The sequence below is a fragment of the Eupeodes corollae genome, chromosome 1 (assembly GCF_945859685.1).
Source record: "Eupeodes corollae chromosome 1, idEupCoro1.1, whole genome shotgun sequence".
Lineage (NCBI taxonomy): Eukaryota > Metazoa > Arthropoda > Insecta > Diptera > Syrphidae > Eupeodes > Eupeodes corollae.
The window spans coordinates 143,871,705-143,884,905 of record NC_079147.1 but is presented as its reverse complement, the minus strand read 5'-3'; the positions used below and the strand labels follow the sequence as shown (position 1 = coordinate 143,884,905).

At 39.5% G+C, this 13,201-nt stretch overlaps 1 protein-coding gene across 1 annotated transcript; it reads left to right on the top strand.

The window, feature by feature from the left end:
• Window positions 1-2,011: 2,011 nt before the first annotated feature.
• Window positions 2,012-2,636, top strand: LOC129945363 (uncharacterized). The gene is made up of 2 exons (XM_056055056.1): window positions 2,012-2,514; window positions 2,558-2,636. Exons 1-2 carry the CDS (start codon window positions 2,012-2,014, stop codon window positions 2,634-2,636), a joined length of 582 nt encoding a protein of 193 aa, XP_055911031.1.
• The last annotated feature ends 10,565 nt before the right edge of the window (window positions 2,637-13,201 follow it).

Genomic DNA, 13,201 nt, shown 5'->3' with positions numbered 1-13,201 from the left:
CCACTCGTGCCTAAGCTTTTGGAATTCAAAAAACAGAACAAAAGAGCATATTTTAAGCTATAGATGAATTAGTAGTAGAAGGGAAAGTTTGGAAAGAAAACGCAGAATATGACCCAGAAAATCCTAGAAAAAGAAGTCGCTCTGCCGAGACCTCCCCACTGCAACAAATAATAGTTAAAAACAACAATGACAGCAATATACAAAAAAAGAATTGCAAGCGGTGAAAATTGGAAATATGGCGAACGTAAGCTAGAAGTAGTAAAAAATATACCTATCTCGGATTGGAATTATCGTTCAATTTAAAAATGGAAAACCACCTAAAAAATAAAGTAGATAAGGCGAAATCAGCAATATGCCAGAATTGGAAAAACATTTTCAGTAACAATTTAATAACTATCAGCACCAAATATAGTGTATTTAATGCTACAGCCAAATCTAATATGTTTTATGGTGCACAAGTTTGGGCGATAGAACGACAGGAGGTAACTGAAAGCCTGCTGCGGTTCTTTCTAAGGAAAATCTTTTACCTTCCACTAAACACGCCAAAATATATGTATCACCTGGAGTCGGGGTTGCCAACAATGTTTATTTCTGCTCTTAAACTACATGCAGATTATTTATTAAGAGTTATTAATATGGAAGAATCAAGACTTCCAAAGATAATTCTTAAGTATGCACTGAAAAAGAAAAACTCTCTTCGTCAAAAATTGGGTTAAACTTGCCGGAAACTGTTTAATGACGACTAACTTGTCAGAAGCTAACTCAAACCAGTGGAAAAAGATCTTTTATGAAATAATCCAACTGACTGATGAAAATGAAAGATATGCCTTTATCGAAAAAGCTCGCAGTTCAACAGACCGAAAGTATTATTCATTAATCAATTACAATCTTAATGAAAATAACTACTTTAAAAGCTGTTCCTCGTGCTACAACATATGGACCATCTTCAAAATTAGAGGTGAACTCATCAAATTAAACTTTACTCCACATCGAACGGCGGGGAACTGTAGTTTATGTAATCTGCAAGAGAGGGAAGACATCCTTTATTTTATTGGAGTTTGTCCCGTGCTTAAAGAAATAAGGCGTCACTACTTTGGTAAAAATGTTCTACTCATCGAGGATTTAAAGAGTTATCTAAATGGTTTCGACTGGCAGCTTCTATTCAACTATCATAGTATGGCCTATGCTTATAGAACAAGGATAATCACCGAAAGTTTTTAATTAGCTATGCAATAATGTATTTTTTAGCATTAATTAAAATTTTTATTTTACTAGCTCGTCTCGAAGAAGAGTATCAGCTGATGTTCTAGGGACAGGTGGCGTGGGCTCACGACATAAACCAACAAGAACTACAATCTCGCTTGGCTGCAGTTATGCTCTTTGTTTACTTCCACCGGTCCGAACAATTCACTAAGGAGAAGCTAAGCGTCTAGAAAATCCCTACTAATGTTATAAATGCGAATTTAAGTTTGTTTGTTCCGCTTTCACGCAAAAACTACTAAATCGATCATCATGAAACTTTGCACATACACTCTTGAAGGTATTAGAAGTAACATAGGATACTTTTTATTAAACAAAAATTTACGAAAAATAAGAAAATTGTTTGTCAAAATATCGTCAAATTTAGCTACTTCAACGTCATCTAGCATCATAGTAATGAAGTTTCTATGATGCTTTGCAGTACCCACTAATTTTCAGTAAAGGAGAATCTGTATATCATTTTAATATTTCACTTATTAATCCAACAACGGTACAACCAATTCCAAATAAAAACGTTTCCTGCATGGACTTTTATGCGTATTACATGATGCTTCGAGAGCATGACTTCAACCTTCTTCTGCGTACAAGTCAACTTTTTCATCAATTCTTGGTAGATATGTATATTAAAGTAGAGAGCGAAAGTCTTCGTTACATTTCTCTAAACTAGAAAAAAATACGAGCTGAAAATTACATACATTTACAAGATGCGATTAGCGCAGAGAATAATATCAGACCTAACCACATTGACAAAATGGTTATTTTGCCGTCCACTTTTGTGAACAGCCCCCGTTATCTCCATGAGTACACGCAAGACGCATTTTCTTATCTACGAACTTACTATAGGCCTGATCTCTTCGTAACTTTTACCTGTAATCCTTCGTGGCAGGATATAACTCAAGAGCTTATGTCTGGGCAAAAGGCCACTGATCGACATGACATAGTTGCCCGCGTATTTCGATTAAAGGTCCAAAAGTTATTGAACGTTGTAACAAAAGGAAAAATATTTGGAGACGTCCAGTGCCATATGTACTCTATTGAATGGCAGAAACGAGGTCTACCACATGTGCACATATTAATTTGGCTAAAGCAGAAGCTAATTCCTAATCAAATTGACAGCAAAATTTGCGCTGGAATTCCAGATCCAGAAGAAGATAAAAATCTGTATGACACGGTTATTAACAATATGATACACGATCTCTGTGGAGCTCGCAATCCAGCGTCACCTTGCATGCAAAATGGCAAGTGCACAAAAAAGTATCCTCGAGAAATTTATTTATTTAATTTAATCCCTATACAGACGTAGGTCGCCTACTGATGGTGGTAAACAAGTTAACATTCGTACTCGTAGTAGTTCCCTGTTCCCCGATTTTGTGTAAATTATTGAACGCCCACATTAATGTTGAAGCTTGCAATTCTGTGCGTGCAATAAAATGTATTTGCAAGTATATCAATAAAGGAAGCGATCACGTGATCTTCAATCTGCGTAATGAAGGTGCTGTACAGGCCCTCAACGAAATACAAACTTATCAAGCACGAAGATATGGTGGCGCTACAGTCCGGGGCGGACCTGGGCCCCAACCAACAAGCGTCTCCAGCCAGCTCGGTCCCTAGCTAGCTGTCTCCAGTTTCGCACGCCAAGTTGGTTGAGGTCCTCTCCCACCTGGGTGCGCCACCTGAGTCGCGGTCTTCCTCTATTGCATCTTCCCTCGGGATTGGATTCGAAGACCTTCCGGGCTGGAGCGTTGATGTCCATCCGCTCTACATGACCTAGCCATCTAAGCCGTTGGACTTTAATTCTGCTAACTAGGTCAGTGTCACTGTACAGCCCGTACAGTTCGTCGTTATATCTTCTCCTCCATTCTCCATCTATGCGTACGGGACCAAAAATCACCCGAAGAATTTTTCTCTCGAAGCATCCTAAGACGCTCTCATCTTTCTTTGACAGGGTCCAGGCCTCAGCGCCATAAATGAGAACCGGGATGATGAGTGTCTTATAGATGGTGATTTTACATGCTCGAGAGAGGACTTTACTTCTAAATTGCCTTCTAAGTCCAAAGAAGCAGCGATTTGCAAGAATTATTCTTCGTTTGATGTCGTTGTCTGCATTAATAGCGGTGCCTAGGTAGACAAAGTCCTTAACTACCTCAAAGTTATAGCTGTCCATGGTGACGTTTTGTCCAAGACGTCGTCGTTCAGAGTCCTTTTTTGATGACAGCATATACTTGGTCTTGCCCTCATTGACCACTAAACCTATCTTCTTCGCTTCCGTCGCAATGCTCAGAAACGCTCCACTGACTTCACACTTTGATCTTCCAATTATGTCAATATCATCTGCGTATCTGAGTAATTGGTGGACCTTTGGAAGATTGTGCCTCTAGTGTTGACGGTTGAGTTTTGCACAATTCTTTCCAGAAAGATGTTGAAGAAGTCGCATGACAGTGCATCACCTTGTCTAAAACCTTTTTTGACATCAAATGCATCGGTAAGATCTTTTCCGACCTTGATAGAGCAGCGTGCATTCTCCATCGTCATTCTGCACAAACGGATAAGTTTGACAGGGATGTCAAAACTAGACATTGCTCGGTAGAGCTCTTCCCTATAGATGCTGTCATACGCGGCTTTAAAATCGATAAAGAGATGGTGGGTATCGATTTGAAGCTCATGGGTTTTTTCCAAGATCTGCCGTAGTGTGAATATTTGGTCGATAGTGGACTTTCCTGGTCTGAAGCCACACTGATAAGGACCAATCAGGTTGTTGACGAATGGCTTCAGACGTTCACATAATACGGCAGAGAGGATCTTATACGCAATGTTAAGGAGACTGATGCCTCTGTAGTTGGCGCAGTTTAGAGGGTCTCTTTTCTTATGTATCGGGCACACTATGCTGAGATTCCACTCATCGGGCATGCTTTCTTCCGACCAAATTTTGCAGATGAGTTGGTGCATGCTCCCTACCAAGTCATCGACTGCTGCTTTGAATAGTTCGGCGGTGATGCCGTCAGCTCCAGCAGCATTGTTTGACTTAAGTTTAGATATAGCTATCTTCACTTCGTCAAGGTCGGGTAGGCGGAATTGTTGATCTGCGTCGCCGAGGTTGAGTGGTTCTATTACCCTTACAGCGGAATTCGGTTCGTCGTCGCCGTTATATAATTTGGAGAAGTGATCTTTCCATATTCTCAGCATCGACTGTGGTTCTACTACGATGTTCCCTTGATCGTCTTTACAGGCTTCGGTTCGTGGCTGGTACCCTTGGGAGGTTTTTTTTACCTTTTGGTAAAATTTACGAACATCATTCCTGTTGTGACATCCCTCTATCTCCTCGATCGCGCGCTTCTCATGCTCTCTTTTTTTCCATCTAAGAAGCCAGTGTTCCTCTCTCCTCTTCTGCTCGTAGAGCTCGCGAGCAGCTCTAGTCCTTTTGTGCAGCGCCGTTTTGTATGCCTCTTGTTTCGCTGCGTGCGCTTGCCGGCATTCGTCGTCAAACCAGGGGTTTCGCTGTGGTGGCCGTGCGAAACCTAGCACTTCAGAGGCGGCATCTCTGATGGCTGCAAGGCAATGTTGCCACTGGTTTTCAATGCTTAATGCAGGAAGCATAGGACTCCTTAGGAGGTTATTAGAGACTCGATCGGAAAAGGACATGGCAGTCTCTTGCGATTGTAGCCGTCTAACGTCGAATCTTCTCACAGTACTTCCTTATTTTGGCTTGGATCGGGATATCCGTAGCCGTACCTTGGCTACAACGAGGTAGTGGTCCGAGTCAATGTTGGCCTCTCGTAGTGTTCGGATATCCTGGATACTGGAGAAGTGTCGTGCGTCGATCGCAATATGGTCAATCTGGTTGACGGTTGATTGATCAGGAGATTTCCATGTCCCCTTGTGGATATTAAGATGCGTGAACTGCATACTAGCTACCAGAACGTCTCGCCCCGCAGCGAAATCGACCAGCCTGAATCCGTTGTCGGAGGTAGTGTCGTGCAGGCTGTATCTCCCGATTATGCCACCAAAGATGTCTTCTCTTCCTAGCTTGGCATTAAAATCTCCTAAGACAATTTTAATGTCATAGCCAGGGCACTGCTCATATGTCTTGTCCAAGAGCTCGAAGAATATGTCTTTGGTGTCTTCATCTTTCTCCTCTGTTGGGGCATGCGCGCATATTAGGCTTATGTTGGCGAATTTAGCCTTGATGCGGATTGTCGTGATGCGCTCGCTCACACTGTTGAAACTCAATTTTTTTCCTGAGCCTAGTTCCAACAACAAATCCACACCCAAATAGACGCTGTCTTTGTTCTCGGTAGCAGTCGCCGTAGTAGATATCGCAGTCTTTTAGTTTGCGTTTTCCCGGTCCATCCCATCGCACTTCTTGGATGGCTGTAATATCTGCCTTGCAGCAGTTTAGGGCTTCCGCTAATTGTTCGGCTGCACGTGGTCTGTTAAGGGACCTAACATTCCACGTACATATCCGAAGTTCGTTGTCCTTATTTCGTTTGCGTGGGTTGTCAACAGTGAATCCGTCCGTATCCGAGGCTTGTTGGTGTTTCGAAACTTAAGGTATTTTTACGTGGCCAGGAAGTCACCCCGACGGCACAACCCCCAACCTGGAGAGCCAGATCCTTAGTATAACTCCAAGGAAGGGGAGCCGGATAAACCGCTCCTTACAGGCCTGGGCTCCGAATATGTTGAAGAAGCCCTATAAGGTGTTCACTAAGTAGTTCAACCTTACTGGAACTGTAGACGTTACCGTTGATTCTATCTCGAGAATTTGTCCGCTGCCGCCTGGATAAGGAGAGGTGCCTTAGTGGAAACACCTCTCCCCCCCTCTCTCGTTTGCTGCCCCAACAACTTTCCACTGGGGTTGGAACCCAATCTCCAGTTGAGGTACTAGGCACCCGATGTTCACCGCGGGGAGGTGAGAGTAGGAGTTGATAGACAGAGGTGGGTTTTGAGAAAAAACCTGTGGACGCTTGTGTCCTCTTGAATGCACATGTCTACCATTTGAACATCAATTAGCTTTACAAAACTAAAAACTGTCAATGGTCAGGTATGTCAAACTTACCGAAAAGCATGTGAAGCTCAGCGACTGTTAGAAAATGACAATCATTGGGATGAAACTATGTAGGAAGCTGTACAATTCCGATCGCCAGGTAATTCAGGGAACTTAACGCTACGCTTTTATCTTCTTGCGGTCTTTCTAACCCTCAAACTCTTTGGAATAAGTATACAAAGAATACATGCGGAAGATATTTTACATCAACTGCAAGTTCAATGAACATGGCTACAATAAAACGCTAATTATTATAATCGAAAACAAGGTTTTTACGATGGTTGGAAAAAGATTAGATGATTTTGGAATGTCCAGCCCTCGACGAGACAATGTAGATGATTTTGATAATGAAATTGCACGAGAGCTAGATTATGATTTCATAGCACTGCAACATCAAGTAGCAGAATTAGTCCCTCAATTACTTCCAGAGCCAAATCATGTTTTCCATCAAGTTTTACGTAAAATAGACTCCGGCAGTGGTGGACTCTTCTTTCTCGACGCACCAGGAGGAACTGGGAAAATGTTTTTGCTTAACTTATTATTAATGTCCGTTGCTGTAGCTTCGTCAGGTATTGCCGCGACGCTATTAAAGGGCGGTCGTACGGCACATTCCGTTTTAAAATTACCATTGAATTTGGCACAGGAAGATTCGCCCCTCTGTAATTTTGGTAAAAATAGTTCACGAGGTAGGATGCTGCGAGAATGCAATCTTTTAGTGTGCGATAAAAGTACAATGTCTCACAAGAAGGCTATAGAAGCTTTAAACCGGACCCTCCAGGACCTGCGAGATAGTGCAGATATAATGGGAGGCATGGTAGTTTTATTGAAGAAGAAATGAAATTGTAAATAGGAGCAACACTGACATTTTAAACGAGGTTCAAGGAGAAATGAAGGAATATTTGTCAATGGATACAATTATGGATACGGAACTAAGTACTTCATATCCTGTGGAGTTTTTAAATTCACTTGAACTATCGGGTGTATATAGACACATAAACTTCAATTGAAACTAAATGTTCCAGTAATGTTTATGCGAAATCTAGATGCTCGCCTCGGCTATGTAATGGAACAAAGCTTCGGATAACAAAATTGGGACAGAACATACTTGGTGCTACCATTTTAACAGGTGTCGGTAAGGGAAATAGTGTTATAATACCTCGGATATCAATTATTCCCACTGACCTTCCATTCCAATTTAAAAGGGTTCAGTTTCCCGTCAAGCTTAGCTTTGCTGTATATAAATATATATATATACTATAAACAAGGCACAAGGACAAACATTACAGGTAGCAGGAGTGCATTTGGAAAACCCATGCTTCTCTCATGGTCAACTTTATGTAGCCTGTTCACGTGTTTCTAATGCCAGGAATTTACACATATTTGCACCCGACGGAAAACTTATAACATTGTCTATACAAATATCTTAAATTAATACTTTGTATTTTATTTTTTTAAATTTTTAGAATTCAGAATTATTTATTTTTGTTACGGTGAAAAATATTTTAACATTTGTTGTTGCATTTCAATAAGTATATATTAAGGTGTTGAAACTTCATTGCCTGTAGTAATTTTTAAAAATTGTTGATCTCAGCAAAGCAATAAAATTTAGTTATTATATTGACTTATTTCTATTGTTATACCCTTACCCTTTATCTCTCATACTCATTTAATTTCTCCACTGCGGGCGAAGCCGCGGGTAAAAAGCTAGTATATCATAAAATCAACAACAAACAAAACTGTTACAATAAAAATTAATTTTGTTTAAAACATTTTCTTCTTCTTTCACAACAAATTCAATCCAAAATACTGAGTCCATTCCTATGACTATCTTTTTGGTTTTTTCCTTTTAGGACTCACCTGGCTTGTCCAAAGGACTGACGAACTTCTTGATGTTGGCATCGCTGTCCATCAAAAGGCGGTAGACCACTGTTGTGGTTTTATTTACTAGAACAACGATTCCCACATTGTGGAATGTTTTGGCGCAAATTTTCCTAGCCGGCTGCGACATACATAGCCTCCACCAGAGATTTTCTTTCATACTTTTTCTTACAAATGAACTTATCGCCTTTCGCTTTCTCATATCTCCCAAATCCGTGTAATTGAACGGAGTTACGGGAAAGTCTTTCTACAGGTAGTAAGCGAAAGCGTTGAACATATTTGTGGCGACAAGTTCGAAGACGCTTCCCTTGGAAACGTCATTACGAACTATGAGCTAGTCTTCCTCGTCCTTGGGGTCGTCACGCCAGTAGCCATAGTGAATTCCGGTTCCTCGCTTAACAAAGAGCGTTTGAAACTCTGGCAGATCATAAAAGAACGGCCAGTGCCGCAAATAGTCACTGGGTTTTTATTCTCAAAGTTTTTTTTCTCTTCCATATTCTGTAAATAAAAAAAGCAATAATTCGTATTTTGTAAGGAAATTGTATAAATAATACTACTTACCACGACCAAATTCATTTTAAAATGAAATATTTGTTTTGACAGCAGCCATCAGCTGTTTTTGTTTACAATCTGCCCTAGCCCTAGAATGGACGTATAAATCATGTGTATCACTTATGGTCTATGAAATATGGTTATCTTTCTAGGGCTAGCGAAGTATCCGTTGGAGCGGACAGTTCTCCGATTTTGTGCGAATCGTAAGATTTTTCTTTGCGGTATTCTTTCAGACAGGTGATCGTAACATTTGTCCGACATAATGAAACGCAGACCGGCGTTTTGCGTTAGAGTGCATTGCAGTGCGATGCAGTGCTTTTTTGAGCGGTATTTTGACAGCTTTTAAATTTATTTTTCCGATATCCTCCGCCAGAAATTGTTTGCGGATTTTGTTCCGAATTGTTCAAATTATAAACAAAATGTAAGAAACAAAAAAACAACAACCAAACAAATCGAGTATTTGGTTAATTTAATTCAAGAAAAACTCGATATAGCAAGAAATTACACGAAAAGGTCCACAGAAGATGAGAAGGATTGCTGACAAACTCAACCAACTGGATGGACGTCAACGAGATGTAGCTGGTTGGAAAAAGGTTTGTTCATGATTTGATCGGTGTGCATGATTAAACTATATACATACGTACGTTGTGTGTGTTTTTTTAAAGGTTTTGATTGGAGCGACCATAAGACGTACATCAAAAAAAAGTTGGCGGCAAAAATGAAAAGGAGATCACGGGCACAGGTGGTAGTCCCCATAAACAGAAATCGTTCACACCATTGGAGGAAGCTGTCATTGCCTTGATACATACCAACGAATCTATCAATAGCATTGGAGCAAAATCGTTTGGAACAGATAATGGACAAGCAGCCAGTGAACCATCATCATCAAACACAACTTCAGTAGATGCAGAGAATATCAAAGGTGATAAAAACGCTAACTCGAACTGCCGACAAAAGACTTTTTCGTATATTCTACTTCTTAGGAAGCAGGTCGAAAATCAGTCGTCTTATTACAACCATATGAAAACTTTCTTCAGGCCACAACAAAAGCATTGCAGGACACCACAAATATCTTGCAGGACACAGCTAAAACCTTGCAAGACTCAACAGTACATCTCAAAAGGGTGTATAGATAGGTGGAATATACGTGTGACATAGATAAAAAAAAGCTTAAAGAGATGCAATTTCACAACCCTGAAATTGAGATTTCAAAAACTAATGTAATGATGAAATGATTCCATTTGTAATATAAGCAGGCCTCGTTTCATAAAACTTTACAAGACTAATAATTATTTGTTATTTTTAAAATACATATAGTCTTAAGAAATGGGGTCCAGATCTTAATCCATAAAATCATAAACGCCAAGGAGGCTATAGTCATTTTGTTTATGCATGAATTATTAAGTTTTGTTTTTTTATGTTTGTAATAAATTTATTGAGAGAATTGTGTAGCAATTTTATTTCTCATTACGGCAGCCTGGTTGAGAAGGGAGCTTGGTAGACCTTGGTCGGGTTCCTGATCCCTTTCTGCTTCTATACTATCCACATTTTCTATGTTACCGTAATCACTATAAGCAGTAGAAAACATTAACAATTTGTGCGGCACCGAAACCTGTTTTTTAATAAGCCTATAGTTTGTTCAACTATATTTCTTGCATTATTATGAGATTTATTGAAGCAGCTCTCAACGCTCTGTGTCCTGGTGGTTGTTGGAAATATATTGACGCACCTAGCAACCAACTTTATCTTAAATAGCTTCGGTAAAAAAACGAAGTTCTGGACTCAAAGCCCAGACGTGAAAGTCGTGATTGTCTCCTTGATAATTAGCATTTACAGCTCTTATCTGCATTTTAAAGTCACAAATCTAAAACGAAACAAAAGAAATGAATAAGACTATGTACCTATAATTTTATTTTAGCTTGAGATTATTACAATCATTACGTTGAGGCTGAAATGTCTCTTGTGGGTTAGAAACAGATGCTTATTTTCTATGGGGGCAACTATTTTAACATAAGTGCGCCATCCACACAGCCAATGACTCCCGGGAAGCCTGTCCTTTCAAAAAATGCGTTTCGGACCGCTGGATTTCTTCTTTCGACATCTTTAAGGATATCCAGTTCTTACATAAAGTATGTTTCATTATATCCAGCGTTTTCTTGAAGATACTCGAAAAAGCTGTTTAGCCAATAGCAGATTTTTTGGTAATTTTTCCCTACTCCATGTTGGTAGTTTCCATCAGCGAAGAACCTTAAGCATGCTGCTACCTCATGTTCTGGATTCAAAGTATCAGAGCGATGATCATCTTTAAATTTATCTTTAATTTGTTCAAAGACATACCTATCTGTAAGTAAATTGTGATTTTTTAAGAAATTAGATCTTAGATAACTTAACTTACGCTGCATTTAGATAGATCTTTTATTTTACCATTGTTCCTTAAGCCTAGTACATACTTGTGAACCATCTCGTGAACCCATACAAATTTCAGTTTTTGGTTCACCCGTGAACTTGCTCGTGAAGCTGAGTGGAGAACAAAGTGGAGAGTTTTCGTTCACGGGCAATTCACGTGCAAAATGTACGGGAACTGTTGGTGAAGCTTTGACATTTGGTTTCCGCATGTTCACATCGTGTAATCACAAGTGTGTACCAGTGAGCAATGTAAAAAGTTTACTTTCTCCACTGGCGAACGTTCACTTCACGAGGAAGTATGTACTATGCTTTAAGCCTAGTACATACTTGTGAACCATCTCGTGAACCCATACAAATTTCAGTTTTTGGTTCACCCGTGAACTTGCTCGTGAAGCTGAGTGGATAACAAAGTGGAGAGTTTTCGTTCACGGGCAATTCACGTGCAAAATGTACGGGAACTGTTGGTGATGCTTTGACATTTGGTTTCCGCATGTTCACAACGTGTACTCACAAGTGTGTACCAGTGAGCAATGTCAAAAGTTCACTTTCTCCACTGGCGAACGTTCACTTCACGTGGAAGTATGTACTAGGCTTTAATATCCTAATTTTATTCCTTATTATGTGCCCTTGTTAAGTATTGACACCCGGTGCATCTTTGTACTTTGAAACTTCCATTTCCAGTGTTAGAATTACGAAAATGTCAAATTAATTTAAATTCCAGGGATATATACAGTTACCAGTGCTATAATGAAAATAGTATTAACGTTTCACAACTTGGAAATGCTTGGCTTCAAAAGTCGACATCAAAATATTTTTTGTCGCGGAAGAAGTTGAAATGCCGCTAGATCTAGCGACTTTGTCGCATCCCTGGCCATATACTAGGAAATGTATCCCTCAATAACAGGATATCATAAGCTAAAGTACTTTTGGTTTTTTCGTTATTTTGCCGATCTCTATGAGAATCTTCAATCTGACGCACATCAAATCAATGCGTCGTTGTATTGTTTAGTATTATTTTCCGATGAAGGATACCTCGAATGTAATTTGAGCCTCTGACGAAGTATGCGTTATAAAAAAATTCCGTTCCGCCGGTTTGTTTGTTTAGTTCAACATTGAATTGCTACTAGTTTTCGAGAGGTTTTATATAAAACTTGTGGTTTACGAAAACTTGTGGTTGACCAAAAATGTATATTAAAACTTGAGTTTTTGATGTAGTTTTTCGGCCAAAACCGATAATTTTTTTTCAAAAACTGGGTTTTTGACTTTGTGTAAAAAGCCCATAAGTCCGAATACATGTTAAAAAAATTGAAACAATTGAGTGATGGATGACTCAGATCAGATGTTTCGGTAAACAAGCCCTTATTTGACAGATAATAATATATAATTTAATTTTTTTTTCGTTCGCTTCAGAGATAGATGTCGTCACCGTATGTGTGCATTTTTTTACATTTTTATGTTGAAAAATAAATGAAAAGTGTTGTTAAATTTTAAGGGTCAATATTGATTTTTAAGAAAACATAATTTATTTAGGAAAGTTTATGATAATATTGGTAAGTTAGGACGATTCAATTAGGTATGGAACAATATATTGGCTTAGTGGCAGCCGTGCCGTGACTTCGTCGACCCACCTTCATCCGATGGTCCAAATTTTTGATGACGCTGAGGCATAATCAAGGTTATATGCCGTTAATGTTCCGAATTATCTCATCCTTTTGCTCTAGAATTGTTGCTGTCTTATCGATACACCATTTCTTTCAATTAACCTCAAAGAAAGAATTTCAACGGTGTCAAATCACATGATTTTATCGGCCAATTTACACCGCCAGCACGTGAGATAACACGCCAGTGAATTTGTCGTGCAAAAGCGAAATTGTTTCGTAAGCTGCGTGGCAAGTGGCTTTCCTAGTAAAACCACATACCGTGAACATCCATATCTTTCAATTTGAGCCATAAAAAGTTCGTAATCATCTCACGATAGCGAACACCATTCATAGTAACTGCCTCACCGACCTCATTTTGGAAAAAATACGGCCCGATGATGCCACCAGCCCATAAAACTCACCA